This window comes from Vitis vinifera, chromosome 3, assembly GCF_030704535.1.
Source record: "Vitis vinifera cultivar Pinot Noir 40024 chromosome 3, ASM3070453v1".
Taxonomy (NCBI): domain Eukaryota; kingdom Viridiplantae; phylum Streptophyta; class Magnoliopsida; order Vitales; family Vitaceae; genus Vitis; species Vitis vinifera.
The window spans coordinates 6,766,740-6,788,942 of record NC_081807.1 but is presented as its reverse complement, the minus strand read 5'-3'; the positions used below and the strand labels follow the sequence as shown (position 1 = coordinate 6,788,942).

The 22,203-nt window shown below is 34.5% G+C and overlaps 4 protein-coding genes across 5 annotated transcripts; 1 reads left to right on the top strand and 3 right to left on the bottom strand.

The window, feature by feature from the left end:
* Positions 1–2,259: 2,259 nt before the first annotated feature.
* Positions 2,260–4,632, bottom strand: LOC104878832 (putative disease resistance protein RGA3). The gene has a single exon (XM_010649675.1). It carries the CDS (start codon positions 4,630–4,632, stop codon positions 2,260–2,262), a length of 2,373 nt encoding a protein of 790 aa, XP_010647977.1.
* A 2,796-nt stretch (positions 4,633–7,428) lies between these two features.
* On the top strand, positions 7,429–10,991 carry LOC100259392 (uncharacterized). 2 transcript variants are annotated; one of them, XM_002272423.4, is made up of 6 exons: positions 7,433–7,716; positions 7,841–7,862; positions 7,950–8,055; positions 8,691–8,798; positions 8,944–9,088; positions 9,701–10,991. In XM_002272423.4, the coding sequence occupies exons 1-5, from the start codon at positions 7,656–7,658 to the stop codon at positions 9,043–9,045; spliced, it is 399 nt and encodes a 132-aa protein (XP_002272459.1). In that variant the 5' UTR covers positions 7,433–7,655; the 3' UTR covers positions 9,046–9,088; positions 9,701–10,991. The 2 variants fall into 2 exon arrangements, with proteins under 2 accessions (XP_010647941.1, XP_002272459.1); XM_010649639.3 differs by lacking the exons at positions 8,944–9,088; positions 9,701–10,991 and having other exon boundaries at positions 7,429–7,716; positions 8,691–8,937.
* A 1,758-nt stretch (positions 10,992–12,749) lies between these two features.
* Positions 12,750–14,447, bottom strand: LOC100264565 ((S)-8-oxocitronellyl enol synthase ISY1). The gene is made up of 2 exons (XM_002272235.4): positions 14,317–14,447; positions 12,750–14,131 (listed from the first exon to the last, which is right to left on the bottom strand). The coding sequence occupies exons 1-2, from the start codon at positions 14,353–14,355 to the stop codon at positions 13,001–13,003; spliced, it is 1,170 nt and encodes a 389-aa protein (XP_002272271.1). The 5' UTR covers positions 14,356–14,447; the 3' UTR covers positions 12,750–13,000.
* A 4,305-nt stretch (positions 14,448–18,752) lies between these two features.
* Positions 18,753–21,916, bottom strand: LOC100257649 (pentatricopeptide repeat-containing protein At5g02860). Its single transcript, XM_002269435.4, has one exon. It carries the CDS (start codon positions 21,605–21,607, stop codon positions 19,172–19,174), a length of 2,436 nt encoding a protein of 811 aa, XP_002269471.1. The 5' UTR covers positions 21,608–21,916; the 3' UTR covers positions 18,753–19,171.
* Between the last annotated feature and the right edge of the window lie 287 nt (positions 21,917–22,203).

The window sequence follows — 22,203 nt, the reverse complement described above, 5'->3', positions numbered from 1 at the left end:
CATGTACAAGTGTATATTATTTGCATAATGATGATATGGAAAAATCCTAATGTCCATTAAGAATTTTGTTAAATCTTAATGTAATAATTAGACTCCATTTTGTTCATTTAGGAAAACATAATACTAGTTACCCTATTATGTTTGATTAAAACTACGGCATCATCGTGTGTGTACGTACATTTTTGTCTATGTACATATACATCTACACACCATTTTGGTTATCGAAATGTCAATGGTATGTGCTAAAATAAGGATGTTAAGCTATGTAGGGACTTGGACATCTTGTGGAACTTTGGAATAGTGGTTATGACAAACTTAGGCCTTGTTTGGTAACTATTTTTTAAAACAGTTTTAAGAACAGTTTTTGAAAATTGTTTTTGGATGTTTTATAGAACAAAAGTCTGTTTGAGAACCTAAAATTGTTTTTAACCTGTTTTTAATATTTTTAAATATGTTTTAAAAATAATTTTTATATCCATAGTTTTATTTTTAATCATTATATATATATATATATATATATATATATATATATATATATATATATATTTGTATAATTATTATTTAAAAAAACTCTCAACAAATAACTTAAAACAGTAAAAAGAAATTATCTGAAAACACCTGATTTTATGTTTTCTGATAATAAAAAATAGAAAAAAAAATTTTAAAAAAACAAAAAACAAAAAGCAGTTTTTGATTGTAAAACGTGTTTTTCAATTTTTTTTATTCTAAAAAATAGAAAATTATTGTTAAAAAAGTTGTCAAACAGGACCTACTTTATTAAATACATCAATGTCATAAGCAAGGTTGTAAAGTTGGAGGAAGATTCCCAACAAATATTCATTCATAAATGTTTATATAAGAAATTGAAGATAGACTAGGTTATAAGGAAACGCCTTATTTGATTTATTTGTTTATTTACTATTAGGTAAGAAGTTGGTTTATCCAAAATTTTCAAATCCAACTACCATATAAAAATATATTCTTTCAATACTTATCGAAAAAGCATAGCTAATCAAATGATGTCACATACACATATTTTCAAGTGTATTCTTATACTTATGTTTTCAAAGGTCTAGATCTCATCACACATAGAACGATTTGGATTGTATGTTTTATATTACCACTATGGTACCATAACAATTCTAAGGGCTTTTTAACTTTTTTTGAACTTTCGAAGAAGGGATTTATGACAAGTATATGCATCTCTAATTACAAAAAAAAAAAAAAAAAAGAGTTTATTTTCTATCCAAACTAAATGACCATAAAGATTTATAAAAAATTGACAAGTATATTATGCTACAAGTTATATTCATCTATTGTTATATGAATAATTGAATATGGGGTATCATATTTTATTCTACTATAGTTTTGACATGTACAAGTGTATATTATTTGCATAATGATGATATGGAAAAATCCTAATGTCCATTAAGAATTTTGTTAAATCTTAATGTAATAATTAGACTCCATTTTGTTCATTTAGGAAAACATAATACTAGTTACCCTATTATGTTTGATTAAAACTACGGCATCATCGTGTGTGTACGTACATTTTTGTCTATGTACATATACATCTACACACCATTTTGGTTATCGAAATGTCAATGGTATGTGCTAAAATAAGGATGTTAAGCTATGTAAGGACTTGGATATCTTGTGGAACTTTGGAATAGTGGTTATGACATACTTAAACCTTATTTGGTAATTGTTTTTTAAAATAGTTCTTAAAAAAATAGTTTTTAAGAATAATTTTTAAAAATTATTCTATGATGTTTTGTAGAACAAAGTCTGTTTGGGAACTTAAAATTATTTTTAACCTGTTTTTAATATTTTAAAATATATTTTAAAAATAATTTTTATATCCATAACTTTATTTTTAATCATTATATATATTTGTATAAATATTCTTCAATGCTCTATTGCCCTAGCTCATTAGTACCAAAGTAACTATTTAGTTTTGCTCAGCAATACTAGTTTGCTAGTAGGCTTTGGCCAACTTAATCCTTCAAAAAGGTCTTGAGAGCGATTGAGTATTACATGAAAACTTATGTGATGTCCCAACAACCACTAACAACAGCCATCAATGCATCTGAAGTAAATTTTGATCATTTCACAAATGATTTAGCTTATAATTTACAAAGAGGATAAGCATATTTAAAGCTAGTGAGGTGAGTATCAAGTGAATGACAAAGTTTGTAATGAGGAAAAGAGAACCAAGGAGGAGGAGGATTTTAAAGGAAGAAAGGATTTATCCCTTACCTACTCTCTAGTCTTAAATTTCTGACGGATTGTGATATTTTGCTGCACCGCCAGCGGCAAGCCTGTGAAGTTGGGACAAGCTTCAATGACTACACGCTGCAGAAAGTTAGAAGTAGCAGTCCGAAGAATCCACTGAGGCAAGCCCACCAACATGGGTAAATTCACAATCACCAGAAACCAGAGAGTTTGAAAGCCTGGAAACCTGTCATCATCCCCATCCAACAAATCAAGCGCTTCGCAATCAGCAATTTTCAGTGTCCGTAAAGCAGTTAGGTTTCTGATGCTTGGCAGCAAAGACACCAGACTCCCACAACTGTGAATAAACAATGTCCGAAGAGCAGGGAAGCTTTGTCCCTCTCTAAGAAGAGATCTTAAACTGATGCATCCCACGATCCCCAAGAATCGAAGAGAATTCGAGTCATACAATTCTGGGAAAGTGCTCTGTTTTGTGGTTATTTCAAGATGCCTCAAACTAATCATGTTCTTTGTATCTCTTGGCAGTTCTTCCAGTTCACAGCAGTCCAGGAGCACCAATGTCTGCAGATTGTAGAGCTTGCAGATAGAATTGGGGAGCCTTCTGATCCTGATATTGCTCCTTAAACTCAGCAACCTCAAATGTATTAGATCACTGATCGACTCCGGCAGCCTCTCAAAACATGAGTAACTTAAATCCAGCACTCGCATGTATTTGAATCTTTCTATGAAAGCGCTGATGAATGGTTCATCAATGGTTTGCACTCTGACAAACGGACATAAAATGGTTCGCACTTTGTTGGCCCTCCCTAAGGCCCTGAGAACATCCAAAACCCCTTCTGCTGCAGGCCACTCGTCTTCAGAAAGTGAGACATGTCGAATATTGGTTTGGGGAGGATGAGCGTTCCTGTGAAAATTTAGTACGGTGTACTCAGGTTGTGCTGCTTCCCATGCATGGTCGTGTATGAGATTATGAATCTGAACATAAAAGAAATCTCCATAGTCTTGTTCACGATTTTGAAAGACGCATCTAGAGTATAAAATGTCCATATACTGATGTCCAGCATCTTCCAAATCTTCATTCGGATGGGATAAGGTGATGAAGTCTTGGGCCATCAATAACTGGTTCAGTCGAAGGCTGTAGAATCTGAAATTGGTGGGGAAGATGGAACACAAGGCGAGGCATTGCCTCAAGGCGGAGGGCAATCCATCTAGTCTCAATTTGAGAGCAGTATCTCGTTTTGAGAACCATATATGTTGCTCCGTGATTGAGTACAGCGAGCAAGCGGTGGTTTTCAGGAGCTGAGGCACTCCGCCACATCTTTCAACAATCTCCTGCGCAATACTTTCGAGGCTTGGAAGTCTTTCTTGCACTCTATTATCGAATGCAAGGTTGGTGAACAAAGACAGAGAATCCTCGAAGGAAAGATGACTTAGTTCATGCATGGGAACAGTACCCATGACTGCAGCAACAGATGATCTACTCTGGGTTGTGACAATGATTTTACTATCCGCCTCGCCTTCTCTTAGAAAAAGTTCCAAATCGAGCCATCTGCCACGGTCATTATTCCATACATCATCCAAAATGAGTAGAAATCTTTTCTCCATTAACACACTTCTCAACCTGATTTGAGCCTCATCCATACTTACTTCGCCACAGTTTCCACCCTCCGCGGAGTCGATGATTTGTTTTATTAGCCTTTCAACATCGAAGTCCTTCGACACACAAACCCACATTCTTAGTTCAAAATGGGCAGCCACCCATGGGTCATTGTACACCAATTGAGCCACCGTAGTCTTACCAATACCTTCAATCCCAACAATGGGAATAACAGAAAGAGTCTCGGTCCAGAGCCTCAAATGTTGAATAACAACATTTTTATCGTGGTCTCTTCCAATTACATTGGACGGATCCGCATAGGAGTGGCTCTGGTCCCTCTGAACAATACCCATATCCACTCCTAGCTCTGGAAGACAAAGGCGGGACCAATCAGCTGCAATATCATCAAGTGTCTTCCTAATCTTCTTGATTTTACGACCCATTTTATAGCTGAAAGTGGGTTCAGTGAAAGTGAAAAAGGATCTGCGTACCGTGCCTTCAACAATGCCCCCGCGACTCTCTACCTGGCGCTGCAAAGAGTGGTAGTGAAACTCATCCAGCACATTATCCGCATCATAAAGAGCATCTGTGAGCTCTCCAAGCCAATCCCTCAGCTGCTGGCGTCCCTGGTTTTTCCGCTGCTCAGCCTCCAACAACAATTCTTTGAGGGCGGACACTGTTTTCTGAAGCTTAAGTCGTTGGCTTTCAACGTTCCAGGCAAGCTCAATTTGCTCCCAAGTCTTTGCAGCCAACTTTTCCAAAACAAGTTCTGCTAAAATAGCCAGAATTTCTACTTCCATCTTCTCAAGAAATATTGAGGGAACCCCAAATACAGAAAGGAATTATTTGAGGAACTAAGCCTTTAGCAAACGTTGGGGACGTCAATGGAAATTTGATGATCAACTCTGACATGCATCTTAACTCAATCTGTGAGTTGTTATATAGAGACATGGTCAAACCGCGGATGGAGTGGGACATTATATATTAAGCTCTCCCACGGAGAAGTGAGACTAAAATGATGTTTATATCTTCTTTTTTTTATTGGAACATTATTAAGTTGTTTTATTTTAAAATTAAGGTAGGAATAAAAATATTAACAGAAGATGATAATATATATTATGTTGATGTCACCAGTGTCTGTGGATTGAGGCAAATTAATGGCAGGACTCTACCGAATGTTTGACACATGGGAATGAGGAGTGGGAGTAAACATCTTATTCTTTTATCCCCGTTTTTATATTTGGATAAATTTTATAAAGGTAGAAATATTATAAAAAATGATTTCGGTAGAAATCAAATTCTAGTTATAAGTAAGATTTTAATTCATTACAAGTAGATGATATTTTAATTCATCCATCTCATAAGAAAATATAAGATAATTTAAACATTAGATTTCATTAATCAAACCTTGATGTCTTTTTATCCCATAATAAGACTATTTTTTTAGTCTTATTAATTAGTAACAAAAAAAAAGTTCTCAAATTTTATTTATTTTTAAATGAAAATATAAAAAATTATTTTAAATTGTGTAAGGGTATTATTGTCAATTTATTTCTTTTTCATTATCATTTTTATTATTACTAAACATTAGAATTGAAACAAATAATTATTTCAATCTTGAATTCATAAGTTGTTTTAAACACTAGAAATTGAATCACCAAATTCATTTCCATTCACCAAAAAATAGGAATGAAAATAAAATATTTATTTTCATCCTTATATTATATAATTTCTCAGCCCATCAAGAAACATGTAGACTAATAACATTATAAAACTAGGGAAAATATATTATTGACTTGTCAAATTATTATCAAACCTTAAAACAAATTCAACAAAAATAAAATTAAAATATTAAAAACAATTATGGATAGAAAAGTATCATCACCAATGTTAAAGCAATTCATGTTGATAGATCATTTTCAAGTGATATCAAAGCTCAGACACTTAGCTAAACAAGTCGATTCAAATGCAACACAAATAATAATCTAGTTAATTAAACAGTATAAACTCAAACATGATTTAATTATTAAATAGATAACACATCTATAATCCATATAATAATTAGGTAATATTTAATAATTAAGTTGAGTTATGTCTTATTTGAATCAGTAGGGTTAACCTTTTAACTTGACATATTTATGACTTGATTAATCTATTTATTCAAAATCAAAATATATTAAATAAGTTAAAGTTATAATCAAATTAATTAATATGATTACTAAATAGATTAATTTGAGTCAAATTCTTTTTTTTTTTGTTGACTCAAAAATAACTCATTTATCAAATGGATTATACAAGTCTGACACGAATTTGATCCAAATACAATTATATTCAACCAAAACTCGTAAAAACAAGTATTGGGTTTAAGTCATATTAACGAATCATATCAAATTTTATCACCCCTCATTAATACCCAAAGTTTTCATATTAGATATTGTGATATTTAAGACTGTATTTTGAAGTCTTAACTTTAAATTAAGAATGTTTCTAATTGAAAATTTTAAGCTTCATTTTAATACACATCTTGTTTTTGTTTCTAAAAATAGAAACTTTTATATAAAAATAAAAATTCTTTATACAAAAAATATAAATTTATGTCTTTAAAAATTACTTTTAAAGATTTTTTTAATCAATTTTTATATAAAATTTATTATTACTTTTTATTTTTTAAAAATAAAAAACAAGAAGTGTATCAAACTGTCTAAAAATTCTTGCATCCAAATTGGCTCTAAAAAATTGAGAAATGAAATCTATATTAATGAAGCATTTGGATAATGGGATAACATCAATATAATAACTTTTATATAAGAAGTATGAATGTACCTTGAATTCTTAAAATTTACTTTTAAAATTTTTTAAATTTAAGGTAAGAAAATTTTATTCAATACATCGACTTTTTTTTTAACAGTTTTTAAAAGTATATTATTTTTTAAGATAAGTATAAAAAAATTCGTTACATTTTATATAAGATGTCCTATCATTTTTGTTTTTAAAAACTAGAAGTGTATCTTAATTTTTTATTTTTGAAAATAAAATGTTTAGTAAATGTATAATAGTCAAGGATAAAAATATAAGTTTTAATGGTAACTTAATTTTACGAAAAATATCAATAAAGTAAAAATTAATCAAAACTCATGAAAGACTTGAAAAAAAAAAACTCTGAAAATGATATAATAATCAATAATACACACTTTAAAGTTATTTTATTAAGTAAAAATTAATCAAAACTCATAAAAAATTTGGAAAAAAAAATAATATAATAAGTAATAATACACATTTTAAAATTGTTTTATTAAAGAAAATGATATATGTATGATAAAATTTATTATATTTAATTTAAAAAATATGAATTTTATAAATATATATTTATTATTAAATTATATTAATAATATTTTGATATTTGATTATAATTTGTATAATTTTAAAATATATTTAATATTAAAATTATTATTCTTTTAATTCAATTACATTTAATGATATATATTTTTTTATATTTAAGTAATATATTAATGATATAAAAATAGATATGTGAAAAAAGTTACTGTGATAATTTTTATATTTCTGATAATCAATTAATTGACCCAACCAAACAGAGCATAAACGAGCCATTGTAGGTAATAGAAGCAGGAACTACTTCGGATCTAAAATTCAATGCCAATGTCTCATAATTTCCTTCTTTTTTTTCTTTTTTTTTCTGTTTCTCGGCAACCAAACGGGCCGTTAGGATTTCTTCCTATCAACTGTCCAAAAGGGTTGTCTATTGTTTCTGAATCTGAGTAGATAAACCCTAATAGCTGAGGTTGGAAAGGAAAAATTAGCGAGAATGGGACCAAGCAGCTTAGTTGCAGAAACAGTGTGGAAGGAGATTGAATCAACTCATTCAGGTCCTCGAATTTTCAATTCCTTAATCTCTTCATTTTCAATTATTAGTTATTGATTTTTTCTTTTCTTTGATTTTGATTGTACATGCGACTGTGGAGTGACAACAAATGATTTGAAATGAAACAGTGACTGATGATCAGATTTCAATGTTAGTAAATCTCTTCATCTCATTATTTCATCAGAATTAATTTGTGTTGGGATGAAAAGTGATTCTTTGTTTGGCGTGGTAACATAGCATGCATTTCCTGTTCGGGAAGAACTTTGAGCGAGCAACTAGGATTGTGGATCAAAGGGGTGTCAAGAGAATCGTTGGCGAGCCTAGTGGGCGTTGGATCTTTCAGGTTGATTGTATTCTTTCTCCTTATTATTTATGAACATTATTTTTAAACTTTGATAAGTAGTACTTATGAGCCATCTCAATAGAATTTGGATGAAATCAAGGTGGAACCGAATTTAGGGTTGATGATTCAGAAAGCTGTGCTTGTATAAGTCTGAGCTGCTAACCCTTAAATTCGCCAGTTGTCTCTACCATGTGAGGAGACAAGATCCAATCACTGGTATGATGGCACCGATATCCAATGGTCTCTGGTTTTTTGCTAATGCAAACAATAAACACAAGCTTTCTTATCGCTTCCCATTTAGCCATAAACTCAAAACTAAGCTGAAATTTGTAAAAAAATAAAAATAAAAAAATCAAGTCATGAGATCTGCAAATTTTGGCTGGTTGAAACTTTGTGAGATTTGGTCAAGTAATTATGAACAAAAAGAAAAAAGAAAAAAGAAAAAAGGGAAAAGGAAAAGGAAAAGATGGGGTTGTGTAAAGTTGACCATAGATTGGGAACTTCCAAAAAAAAAAAACCGTGATGGTCCAAGAAAAAATTGTTGGTTAATTCTGGCAATAACTTGTGGATAGGGCTTACCTCTTCTAAAAAGGCAGTTTTATTCGGAGTTCCCAATTGTTTTTTGGTTTGATTAGGTTGTGGGAGAATCTCGGAAGAAGGAGGAATATTTTTGTTTCGCAGAGCATTACTGTGCTTGTTATTCATTTTTCTATGACATTGTTAACAGAGGAGAACAGCTTTGTGTAAGTCTGCATTCCTTCCTATTGACTATACTATATTGCTGTCTCAAATACTATTTATTTTATGATAAATTCAAAATGCTCCCTTGCATATTTATTTATCTATATATTAATTAAAATATTTATGTATTTATTGTTTCCATGCAAGTGTAAGCATCAATTAGCCGCAAGACTGGCTGCTTCCGTAGGAGCGTGTGTTGAAGTTAAGGTCTCTGATGAGCAGTTGGCACTATTGCTTTCCAAACTCTGACATCTTGGACCTAAACATAAATTTTGTGCTTGGAATTGAAGAGGTAGTGAGTAAGATATATGTTTATTATTTCTTTTTCCTTTTCTTTTTTGGTTCTTCATTTTTACTTTGTGGGAAATTGTTTCTGGAATATGAAGTTGGTACCTTTGGGGAAGTTCTAAATTACATATCTTACTTTCTAGAGCTTCTAAAAAGCTTATGATCAGGTCTAGTTTAACATATTTATGCTCATTTATTTTGTGGTTTACTATTTCATCTTCAGCCCCACTGCTATAGTTTAGGAACATAACAGCTTTCTAGGTTATTCCCCCTTCTTATTTTGAAGCCAAAAAAAAAAAAAAAAAGATTCAGAAAGCAATGATGATACAAGAGAGGTAACAAGGATGTGTTACATTACAAATGTTTCTTTTACACACCTCTGAGTATTGAGTCAGATGAAGATGACTTCATCTTCAGCCTAAACATTGGTCCTCATATTGTTAAAGTTACAAATATCGTAGTTCATTCTTTCTTCTCAATATCATTGATATTGGTAGACAATGGTTCATGTTTATTGTTAAAAATTACAACTAATTCTTGTTTATTGTTAAATATTTTCTCTATCAAGTATTTTGTGACTTTGTTGTTGTCTCCATCTCAAATGACACAACTGCAGAGGAGGTCCTACTTGCTGTCTGGCAGGCCACTTGGGGTACTTGGAAGCCATCATTAACAACTCAGGTGTTGCTGTGGCTGGGGTTTGTTCAGATGGTCCAGATAATGATACTGATCTTCTGCCTTCAAGTTTGTTGCTCTCCTATCTAGACATTCAGGAGGTGTTTGTCCCAGCTGACCCCTCATAAGGATGCCGTTGCATTACTACCTCCAGGAGATGCTTATGCCCCTGCTTTCAGTCTTGAGGACTGCTTGGAGGATTTCCATCATTTGCCACCTTGGTGGTGTCGCTGGGTGGTTGGTTATGTTAGTTATACTGATTGAAATTTTGCTTTCATGGGTGTCCATAAGAAGAAGTCCCAGCTGCCCCCTCCTGAGAATCTAGTTGTATCACTAGCTCCAGGAGTTGCTTGTCTTGCTCTCTGTCTTGTGGGACTTCCAAGAGGATTCTGACGCCATTGTTGCAACTCCAGTGTCACTGCTGCTCAATTGGACCACATGATCTCTAGTCCAGATTATGATACTGATTTACTCTGAGTTTATCACATTCACAATTAGCCCCGGATAAAGCAAACAAAATAGGGAACAATACTTTTAAAGGCTCTTGACTACACCATCTATCTCTCCAAAACTTCACTCTTTTCCCATCCCCATAACAAATTTTAGAGTTGAAGAGATCCCACTCCTTACTTATAACTTTCCATAAGCCGACCCCAAAAGGGTCTCTCACCTCACAAGACCACCACCCTCCTTCCTTCCCATACATCCCCTTAATGACCTTCATCCAAAGCAAACCCCCTTCACTCGCACAAGGCCAAAGCTTTATTCATCAAAGAGAGTGAACGAACACTTGGCCCACCTTTCTCTTTTGCCCTATAGATGGACGACCACTTCACTAAGTGGGTTTTGTTCTCTAAGCCTCCTCCCCAAAGAAAGTCCCTATGAATTTTCTCTAATCTTAGTATGACTGGTCTTCTTTGCCCTACAGAGGGGCACCCTCTTATTTTTGGATGATGGAGATGCTTTTGAGATGGATCCTGGAGAATACCTTATTGCTGGTTGGAGCCTCCCAAGGATCTCTCCACCTTAGAGGTTTTTGCCTCCTAGAAGTCCTGGCAATCTGTTAAGCACAAGAGTGCAAGCCTGTAATAGTAGTGTTGATGTCTTCTGGATCTTTTTTATTTTCCTTTGTTTTAATCAGGTTCGTAATTGGGGAAGGATTTATCATCATTCTTAGTTTTACTCTGTTAATGAAAATGTTTTTGTTTCTGATAACAATAATAAAATAAAAAGAGTGCAAGCCTGTAGTTCCAACATCTCTTCCAGCTGCTCAACCGTTGGTGAGGATCAGCATTCAGGTCTCCTGGCTGGTGCTTCACCTTCTGGCAGAGGCACTACAGTGCCTTACCTGGATTTAGTCATGTGTGCCTACCCCATCATCAGTTGAGCCACAGGACTGTTCAAGACTAGTGATTTTATCTAGCAGCATCACCATCAGCATCTATCCCCTGCTGGATGACTCTGTTCCGGATGATCTTGGCTTTGAGGTGGAGTGGAGTGAGTAACATTGAGAGTTGTTTATTCCAGACTGGATGTCCTCAATCTTTTGAGATGAAGTTATTAGGGACAATAGAGCTCTGGGAGTGTCTTGTGCAGAACCTCCGCCAAAAAGCGGGTTCCCACCATGCAGGTTGAGTTGGTGGACAGTGGTAGAGATGCTGATTCTACTTTTACGGATGGACATTCTGCAGGTGCAGATTGGTAGTATATTGAGGCAGTGCCCAATAGGGGATTAAAAGCAGTCGTGGAGCACAACTTACTACTGATTGTGCAGGAGCATGGGATGGGGATGAAGTGTGAGTGAGTGCTGGCTAAGTAGTGAGGTGTGCACACTTGACCATAAACAGAAATAACAACCCTTGCAAGCCATGTCCCAGTGGCTTGGGGTTGTGGTGACCGGGAATGTTTTGCAATTGATAGGCAGACCTGCTTCACTTTGCTTCATTGTAATTCAGTTTGTACTGTATTAAAATGAAGAATTCATGTGCTAAAGAAGGATGCTATATGTTAAGTATCATTATGGGGTCTGTCACCTTCTGAATTGCTCTGAGGCATCCCTGACATTATGGGCCAATGATCCCATTAGAGATGAAAGTAAAGAAAAATTATGTTTCTCTTCTCTTCATGAAAACCTTGAAAGTTAGATAGGGACGGAATCAGCATTAGATTGGACAGAAGGATGAATTTCTTTATACCCAGATAAACCCACAATATATAATGACAAAATACAAAATAAGAATGCTTGTAGATGCTCCTAATCAAGACCCTTTTGCCAGAAGGAAGTTATCTGTAAGGGACAAGTTAATCTTGACCGGTTGAAATAGTTATAGGTCCTAAACTAAATGTCCCATTTGCTAGTCTAGGCAAATATCCCTCAAGAGTGGTTTGATAAGCTTTATGGATTATCAATCTCTCTTGGTTTTTCTAAATGCTACTCAGATCACTTAGTCTTTGTGAAGAGTACATGATTTGCAACTTGTGAGCACTGTTCTGCTAGTGTCCAAAAAGCAACCTGCTTTGAAAAACAAGAATATCAATGGATTGATTTTGGATCAAAAGTCTTCCTCTCATTGTCCACAGTCTCTGCATCCAGGTGACTGAATGATTGAATTTTCATTACTAGTTTATCACATTTCATAATTAATTTGGTCCAAAATTTAGTGTTCATACTAATACAAGATTCAAGGATGGGAAGAATGGCAACTTATGAGCCCACTTTGAAAAAAAAAACAATTAGGAAGCCCTTTCATAGTGGAGTGGAGATGAGGGTATGATATTTCAGAATTAGCCATGGCAATTGTTTTAAACCTAGAGAATACACTCTGTGTGGTACTGGTTCCATCCCAAGCAGAGTGTGTGCAACCCCTAGGGAGCACTTTGTTTTTACATGAGCAGGAATTCGACTTAGCCCCAGGGTGCTCTATAGCACATGGCCTCCTTGCAAGGATGCAGCCAACAAAAATGGGCCAAGACCTGGCTGAAAACACTCATTTGAAGAGGAAAGAGTACATGATAGAGATCTTCATTGACTAAGTTTTATGAATCTTTACAATCAAACCAGAGCCCTGATGTTTGAGCTGCTAGCCCTCAAACCCGAATTCAGAATTTGACATAATATTTGAGAGAAACAACAACAACGAAGCCAGTACAATGTTGTAACTGTTTGCCTGTTTGCTTTTATTACACTAGAACAAACACTTGCAGATACTGAGTAGCACCAAGAAACCCTGAAGGAATCAACTTAAGGAACAAATTTATAAGCTTTCATTTTATCGATCCAAGAAAGGAAAGACGATTTTGAGTTTCTGAACCCCAAGAATCCATGTTCTTTGCTCTTGTTCATACTATCCAATGATGACCCAGCACTCAGAACAACATCTGCAAACCACCACTGCCCAACCTCCTCCAATTTGGTTGGGACCAGGCCTTTCTCCCTCACAATCTCATCCCACACTGGTCCTTTGTCCTTCATCATCTTCTCCAAGCTCAATCCCTGCCCCTCAGGTTCATGGAACTCCAATCCAAACTGCTCTGCCAACACCTTCCACAGATGCTTCCACTTGAACACATCCCCATTACTACAATTAAATGCCTCATTCTTTGCGAAAGGATCAACTGCAGCCCATATATGATGCTCAGCAATTAGGTCTGCGTCGGAAACATCCCAATATCCATTCCATGTGTCTTGGGTTCCCGGAAACCTTAATGGTAAACCCTCATGCTTGCAGATTGTGGCATAGACACACAGAGTCCCAATTGCATTCATCATGCTGTAAGGCGAAAACCCAAAAATGACGCCAGGCCTGTGCACTGACCATGTCAAGCCCTCCTTCTTCCTCACCTCCTCAAACAGTATATCTTCTTGTACATGGTAAAAATTCTCAACATCTAATCTGGGCATCTCTTCATGATACGGAGGATCATGAGGTTCAATCTTGCCTAGAGCCTCAAATGGACCTATATAATGTTTTCTTCCAGTTTGCAAGCAAATGTGCTGCAAATTTGGGGCATTTGGGATCACCGCACTCAGAACATTCCTAAACATATCACCATTAACTCTGCAATTCTCAGCTTCACTGCCCATATTAGCCCATGTCACATAGAATATGTGTGTGACATCAGTCAGCTTGGAGAGCTTTGACGAAGTTTCTTCCGGGTCAAACACATCACACTGGATGTACTCGACACAGTTGTCGGCGTTCCAGGCCGGCTGAGGCCTGCGGGCGACACCATAGACCTTCCAGGGACCGCCGGGAGTGTCCCGGAGTGGAAGGATCTCAGCAAGGCTGTTACCAACGATGCCGGTGACACCTACAATCAGCCCAACACCCTGGTAGTTGGTGGGGTGTGCCTCATCCTCTTGGAGCTTCCTCTGTGCCAGAAAACAAGAAAGATTAGGAGGGTTTTGAATTGACTTAGTTTTTAGCTCCACCACACAAATGGGGTGAGGAAATCATAGCCAATTCTCTTCCATTTTCTCTTCTATTTTCCTAAACCAAACAGAGAGAAAGCTGAAACCACGGAGAATTGAACTGAAGAGGGATTGAAATCACTTGCCTTTGCAGCTCCAATCGCTCCAGACCACCACCAGCTCATTCTTTTGGTTTCCCAGAGACTTCTTCTTGCCCTTCCGGTTAGGTTGGGTTGACAGATGGGGTTCACAGGAATATATAATTGAAGTAGGTACCTGGCAATTGACCGTTTCCCACCTAAGAGACGTCGACATTTGATGGATTCTAAGTAAACAATTTCAAATGAAATGGAGCTCAAACGAAAAGGACAAATTTTGGCTGATGTGTCGTTGCCCTTGTCTCTCAGGGGAGCGGAGACATGTTGACACATTAATGGAAGCTGTCGTAGCATCCTTATCTATACCCATGCCTCATGATGCAATGCCGTTCAAGTTGTTCTGGAATTTTCAACTTTTTCTAAAATAATTGCAAACACGGAAATTTATGACACCACTGGCGTCCCCATTCCCATGTCAGAAACTTTGATGTTTCTTTCAATTTTATAAAGAATCATTGAAAATTACACATATAACCCTCATTTTGACATTAAAAAGAAAATCAAGCTTGTTCCTAACTGGAATTTTTCTTCCTGTCACATGGACCTCTCAATCTTTCTTGGGAATTTTCTTAATAGTACGGTAATTTAAAAAAGTTATGCTTAAATTATTATAGTAGAAGAAGTTATTACAAATATATGGTAGTTTTTGCCACATAGGAAAGAGGAGATAGGAGAGAGGAGAGAGGAGAGAGGGTGAACGGATAAATTCTTTTAAAACCAAAATCATCTTTTCAAATAAAGGGAACTCTCGTCTCTTGAAGAGACGAGTTCCATGAAAAAACAAATATATGTATTTTTAAAAAAAAATCATCTTTCAAACAAAGGGAACTCGTCTCTTGAAGAGACAAGTTCCATGGAAAAAATATATATATATATATTTTTAAAAATTCCCCATTTACTCAAGGGAACTCGTCCCATGAAAAAAAATATTTTTTATTAAAAAAAAAAAAAAACAGTTGCTGAAGGGAACTCGTCTCTTCAAGAGACGAGTTCCCATAGAAAAAAAAATATTTTTTTTATTTAAAAAAAAATTCCCAAATTTAAAAATAAAAAACAAAAGCAATTCCTCCATGATTTGTTTGAGATAACAAAGTACATAGGTCATCCTTTAAAAATTTCATATCCTAAAAATCTAATTTTTGTTTGAAATAATTTTATTTTTAAGCAGAAAAAGCCGCTTTAATGACATTGAAAATATATATTTTTAATTTGAGATTTTTTTAATTTTTTTTTTTTCATGGGAACTCGTCTCTACTAATTGCCTTAAAGATTTTTTTAAAAAAAACTAATTTTTTTCATAGGAACAAGAGACGAGTTCCCTTGAGGAAATTCTTTTTTTTTTTTTTTATTTGGGAATTTTTAAAAAAAATATATATATATACTTTTAAAAAAAATATTTTTTTTCCATGGGAACTCGTCTCTTGAAGAGACGAGTTCCCTTGAGGAATTGATTTTTTTTTTTTTTTTTTAATTTGGGATTTTTTTTAAATAAAAAATATATTTAAAATTTTTTTTTTCCCATGGGAACTCGCCTCTTCAAGAGACGAGTTCCCTTTAGGAAATTTATTTATTTTTTTATTTTTTTAAATTTGGGATTTTTTTTTAAATAAAAAATATATTTAAAAAAAAATTCCCATGGGAACTCATCCCTTTAGGAAATTTTTTTTTTTTTAATATATATATATATTTTTAAAAAAAATATTTTTTTTACATGGGAACTCGTCTCTTCAAAAGACGAGTTCCCTTGAGGAATTTTTTGTTTTTTTTTAATTTGGGATTTCTTTTTAAATAAAAAATATATTTTAAAAAATATATTTTTTTTTTTCCATAGGAACTCGTCTCTTCAAGAGGGAACTGAAGAGACGAGTTCCCTTTAGGAATTTTTTTAAATATATATATTTTATTTTTTTCCATGGGAACTCGTCTCTTCAAGAGACGAGTTCCCTTGAGGAAATTTTTTTTTTTTTTTTTTAATTTGGGAATTTTTTTAAATATATATATATATTTTAAAAAAATTCCTTTATTTTTTTTTCTTTTTTTTATTTGGGAATTTTTAAATATATATATATATATATTTTTAAAAAAATTATTTATTTTTACATGTAACTCGTCTCTCTTGAAGAGACTAGTTCCCTTGAGGAATTGTTTTTTTTTTTAATTTGGGAATTTTTTTTTTAAATAAAAAATATTTTTTTTTCCATGGGAACTGGTCTCTTGAAGAGACGAGTTCCCTTTAGCAAATTTTTTTTTTTATTTGGGAATTTTTTTAAAAAAATATTTTTTTTTTACATGGAACTCGTCTCTTCAAGAGACGAGTTCCCTTAAGGAATTGTTTTTTTTATTATTATTTTTTTTAAATTTGGGAATTTTTTTAAAAATATATATATATTTTCATGAAACTCGTCTCTTGAAGAGACGAGTTCCATTGAGGAAAAAAATGTTTTTTTTTATAAATAATTTGAGAATTTTTTTAAAAAAAAATATTTTTTTTTTCAAGAGACGAGTTCCCTTGAGCTTGTTTTTTGTTTTTTTTTTTTTTTTGTTTTTTTTTTTATAATTTGGGAATTTTTAAAAAAAAAAAAAAATTTCCATGGGAACTCGTCTCTTCAAGAGACGAGTTCCCTTGAGCAACTATTTTTTTTTGTTTAATAAAATATATATATTTTTTTTCATGGAACTCGTCTTTTGAAGAGACGAGTTCCCTTGAGTAAATGGGGAATTTTTTAAAAATATATATATATATTTTTTTTATGGAACTCGTCTCTTCAAGAGACGAGTTCCCTTTGTTTGAAAGATGATTTTGGTTTTAAAAAAAATTATCCGTTCACCATCTCTCCTCTCTCCTATCTCCTCTCTCTTATGTGGCAAAAACTACCATATATTTGTAATAACTTCTTCTACTATAATAATTTAAGCATAACTTTTTTAAATTACCGTACTATTAAAAAAAGTCCATCTTTCTTGATGATGCTGACCAACACACATGGATATAATTTGGGGTCGTTCAATTGGCTCGATCAGACCGGCTCAGTTGGCTATTTTGGGCCGACGGAAGGGGTTCAGCCCTCTCCGCCGCATCTCAAGCCCAGAGCCCAGCCACATGGGCCTCAGGCTCGGAAACAGGACCCAACAATTGTGGCCCGATTCATATTCTTTAATTTTAATTAATAAATTTCAAAAGGAAATTATAACTTATAACTATGAATAAGAAGTTATAATTTATAATTTAAGAAACATAAATCTCAATAAATTATATATTAAAATCCATAAAAATTATATTAAATATTTTTGCATTATATTTATTAAAATTAAAAAAAAAACTAAAATTAAATGCAAATTAAATGTTTACAAAAATGTAATTATTTGAATTACAATTACAATTTTGAATTTAAATTATAAATATTTGTTAGTTTAATATACATCAAATAATTACTAAATTACGTATTAAATTAAATTATAATATCAAAATTACTTGGAAGAATTTAAAAATAATAATAATAAAGAAATTTATATCATAGAATCACAAATACTTAGGGTTGCAACTTGGGCAAACTGATCAGTTGATAACCAACTAGAGCAAAATCTCAATTAAGAAACAATCAATCGATCTCAACCCAACCTCTAACCCAAGGGACTCAACCCAAGTCCAACTCAACCTCATTTTTTTAAAGTCATATTAAGCTTTGATAGTTTAAGTTAGACTAGGTTGATGGGGTTAAGTTGGGATTGATCGGGTTGCTTAATTCAAAATTCATTTATAATACTTTTTGAAAAACTTTTTTCCATATATTTATATAAAATTTAAATAGTAAATTGGACAAAATTTCAAGATAGCAACAAAAAAATAAACAAAAATTTATATATTTTTCTAAAAAAATAAAAAAATATATATATAATATAATTAATTTAATATTTTTAAAATATATATATATAAAAAGAAAATAAAGATTATTATATAGTATAATATGCAATAAATATCATAAAAACATTAAACCAAGTTTGGGTTAGACTCGAGATGTCCAAACCTTGGTCTGAACCCAACCTAAATTGAGTCCAAGTCAACCCAAGTATTGAATATGATTGATCAAGTCTGCAAATACTATATGCTGAATGAAATCATCACATGAACCATACTCCTCCAAGCGCATCTTCCCACACCTGTTTTTCTCAGTGAATGTGTCCACCTCCAACTATGTATATGCATAATACACCAAAATTGTGGACCAACGCTACCCCATTCTAATGACCATCAATCAAGCTAAATGCCATAACATACATATCAGAACAATTCGAGTGAAGATTCAATGGATGCATATTTCTCACTACCCACATTAGGGCAACAGACCACCAAACTACAATATTCACTTTTTTGCTGATGTAGAGGCAATTAAATAAAACTGACACACAATGAGATGTTAAGGGGAAAAAAAGCTCAAAATTACAACTTGATTGTCAAAAATATGTTGCAAGAACTAACAGAAACAACCACTTAAGTTATTCAGTGGTTCTCATTTGAGTGCTACAAAGGTTTACTATACATACCTGGAAGTTATTCAGCTCTTCCATCATCTCTCATCTGAAACATACAAGATTGCCGATGGCCATATATGCCAAACCAGCAAAAATAGTTCAAACTCGGATGTTGATGAATCATCTATAGCTCTTAAACCTCCAAAAGGGACAAAAATATTTATGTACAACAATATCATATCTGCTAATTTCCATGCCTGGATAATACACAACACAGGCACAGGAAGACAGGATACAGGGCTGGATGCACAGGAGTATTATAGGCCAAGAAGAGTGTTCACTGACCTGTAATATTATTTGTAGAAAAGGGTTCCTATGACCATTTCTTTGCCATTCGTTCTGATAACCTACATTCTTCATCCATGGAAATATGTGGATCAAGCTTGCGAAGGTTGTTGACAAACATGCTTGCCTCATCTCTGCGATTAAGCTTGCAGTACCAATCTACAATGGAATTGTATGTGCTTTGGTTTGGTTTACAGCCATGCTTGATCATGTAACAGACAACGTCAATAGCCTCCACAAACATGGAATCAGCTGCATAACTTGCAATAAAGGTATTATAAGTAATTATATCTGGAGCAGGCCCAGACTCCCTCATTTCTGAGAGTACCCGTGAAGCATCTCTCATCCGACCATTTCTACAATAGGCATAAATAACAGTATTGTATGAAATGATATCAGGCCTTATTCCTTTTGCCAGAATTTCCCTCAGGATTTCTTCTGATCTTTCAAAATTTGCAGACCGGCTGTACATGTACATCAAGCTGTTGTAAGTTGTCAAGCTTGGAGTGAACCCACCCCTTTTCATGCAATCCAAAATTTCATTTGCTTTTGCAACCATCTGCCTCCTGCCATAGATGGAAACCATGGCATTAAGAGTAGTTATGTCAGGTGAAAACCCTCGCTGTCTCAACTCCAAGAAAGCTCGTTCTGTTTCCATTAGAAGGTCACACTTGCTATTTACTAGAACAAGGGTCTTCAAGAGCACTGCACGAGGTTCAATTATGCCAGAGTATATTTCTTCTGCAAGAGCACACATTCGTTCAATCTCCTTCCCATTGGCATAAGCATGTAACAAAGAACAATATGTCAGCTCATTAGGTTTGCATCGACCATCCTTCATTTCTGCAAGTACTTTCTCAGATTGTTTCCAAAGCCCACCCCGAGCCAATGCTGCTAAAACAGCATTATAACTGGAAAGGTCAGGATTGACCCCAGCCTCCAGCATCCTCTTATAAACAGCCATGGCTTGGTCAAATGATCCACATCGACTGTAGGAGCTGATTAGGGTGTTGAAAGTATCCCTCTCAGGCACAAAGCCCGCCCTCTTCATTTCCTTAAACACTCCTGAAACTTCAGAGTCCATCCCATTCTGCCCAAACACAGAAAGAAGTGTATTCCATGTAACAATATCAGGTGAACACTGGAATGTCTTGATATCTTCAAAAACTTTCATCATTTCTGTAAACTTTCCCCTGTTACCATGCATCTTAATCAGGGCATTGAATGTACAAATATTGGGTTTGCAACCTTCATTTCTCATCTCCTCAAAAATCTGAACCGCAGCCTTATCCTTCCCAGCCTTCTCAAATCCTGACAAAAGAGTAGTGTAAGTAAAAACATCAGGTTTAATTCCCTTTTCCACCATCTGGTTTTTGAGCTCCAAGGCGTCTTCCAATAACCCATCTCTGGCATAAGCTGAAATCAATGAATTGTAAGTCACGATACTAGGGGGACACCCATTACCCTCCATCTCCTGCAAGACCTCCATGGCCTCCTTGGATCGCCTAGACTTCCCATAAACATCCAATAAAGCATTATAAGTCACCTTATCAGGACTAAATCCTGCTAATTTCATCTCCTTCAAAACCCCTGCTGCTTCTTCATACAAATTCCCCCGCCTACAACAACTTATAAGCGTGTTATAAGTATATGAATCAGGGGCAATCCCGGCACTCTTCATTCTATCAACAAGACCAACCATTTTATTCCAGGGCATACCCATTTTCCCATACACATTCAAAATCACATTGTAAGTTATCAAAGTAGGTTTGCATCCCACTTCCTCCATTTTCTTAAAAACCATCACAGCCTCCCTGTACCTCCCATTGCTGGTAAATGCAGTTATCATAGAAGTATACGCATAAACATCAACATCAAACCCATCTTTACAAAGATTATGAAGCAAAGAAGCCGCAGCCGAAACCCGACCCCCTTTCCCAAGAATACTTATAATGACAGCAATAATCGAACCATTCAACAATAATTCAGATTCTTTCCGATTCCGAACCCACTCGAATACCCTCAAAGCAGTGTCACATTTTTTGTAAAACCCTAAACCCTTGACAATACCCAAAACATCCAAAGACAGCGACTCCACACTAAAATCCGATTCTCCCGGCTGTTGTTCGAACAATTCAAGTAAGAGCTCATCAATTTGAGCAAGATTAAATGTGGGGTCGATTAGGGTTTGCAGAATTCGCTGACCTGGCGGCGAGAGACGGCCGTGAGACCATGGCTTTCCACGGTTGGCGTCTTGAGACTTCCCGATACGTCTGCGGCGTCTGGGGATTATTGGGGATTGGGGGTTTGGGGTTTGGGTATGCGGTTGGAAGTTTTGGAGAAGAGGGGTAATGGGAGGTGGCGGAGAGGGGGTTGTGGACAAGTGGTGGTCTGAGAAGAGTGGTTTTGAGGGAGGTGGACCTGGTAGGAGAACCGGGAGAGAGAGCTTCAGCTTCTCTGCCATCAAAACAGCTTGTATGCGGGGGAGAGAAGGGATTGAGAGAGAGTTTGGTAAGTGGGTTTTGTGGTGGTTTTTGAAAGATGAGAAAGTGGAAAAAATCTTCCAAGACTCAAGTGACTATACTCGGGAGGGAGATGGGTTTGGATTCTTCCCTTCGCTGTGGCTGGCTTCACCCACATGCCTCACCCATTCATATTACCCACAGAAAATTTTTACGAAAATAACAATAATAACTCAATTTAAATTCCTCTGCTACTCGGGACGGTTCTTCACAATACTCTTTACAAGGATGGATTTTTATTATAATGTTAGTATGAAAATACCCACCTCAGATTTCAAAAAAACATCTCAAAATTGTCCTTTACCTATACATTTTCATCCCAAACCGATCTTATTAGGGATGGATACCAAAAAAAATTACTACATGCCTTGCAGGCTTGAAGGAAGAATGTTGTACAATAAGACTCATTGTTTGTCTCAAAGTAATCACTCATATATGTATGGATCAGTTTTTTCATGAAAGAGATTAAATTTGAGGATAGTAAATCTGGGTAGAGGTTTGTGATATAGCTTGATGCTTTCATTCCTTTCTCTCACCA

Bases quoted from the DNA above. Each gene is read 5' to 3' on its own strand.
- LOC104878832 (XM_010649675.1), bottom strand. From the start codon at position 4,632: ATGGAAGTAGAAATTCTGGCTATTTTAGCAGAACTTGTTTTGGAAAAG.
- LOC100257649 (XM_002269435.4), bottom strand. From the start codon at position 21,607: ATGGCAGAGAAGCTGAAGCTCTCTCTCCCGGTTCTCCTACCAGGTCCA.
- LOC100259392 (XM_010649639.3), top strand. From the start codon at position 7,656: ATGGGACCAAGCAGCTTAGTTGCAGAAACAGTGTGGAAGGAGATTGAA. The intron at 7,717-7,840 runs GTCCTCGAATTT...GAAATGAAACAG, and splicing joins GATTGAATCAACTCATTCAG to TGACTGATGATCAGATTTCA. The intron at 8,056-8,690 runs GTTGATTGTATT...TGGTTTGATTAG, and splicing joins GTGGGCGTTGGATCTTTCAG to GTTGTGGGAGAATCTCGGAA.
- LOC100264565 (XM_002272235.4), bottom strand. From the start codon at position 14,355: ATGAGCTGGTGGTGGTCTGGAGCGATTGGAGCTGCAAAG. The intron at 14,132-14,316 runs GCAAGTGATTTC...TTTCTGGCACAG, and splicing joins GAGCGATTGGAGCTGCAAAG to AGGAAGCTCCAAGAGGATGA.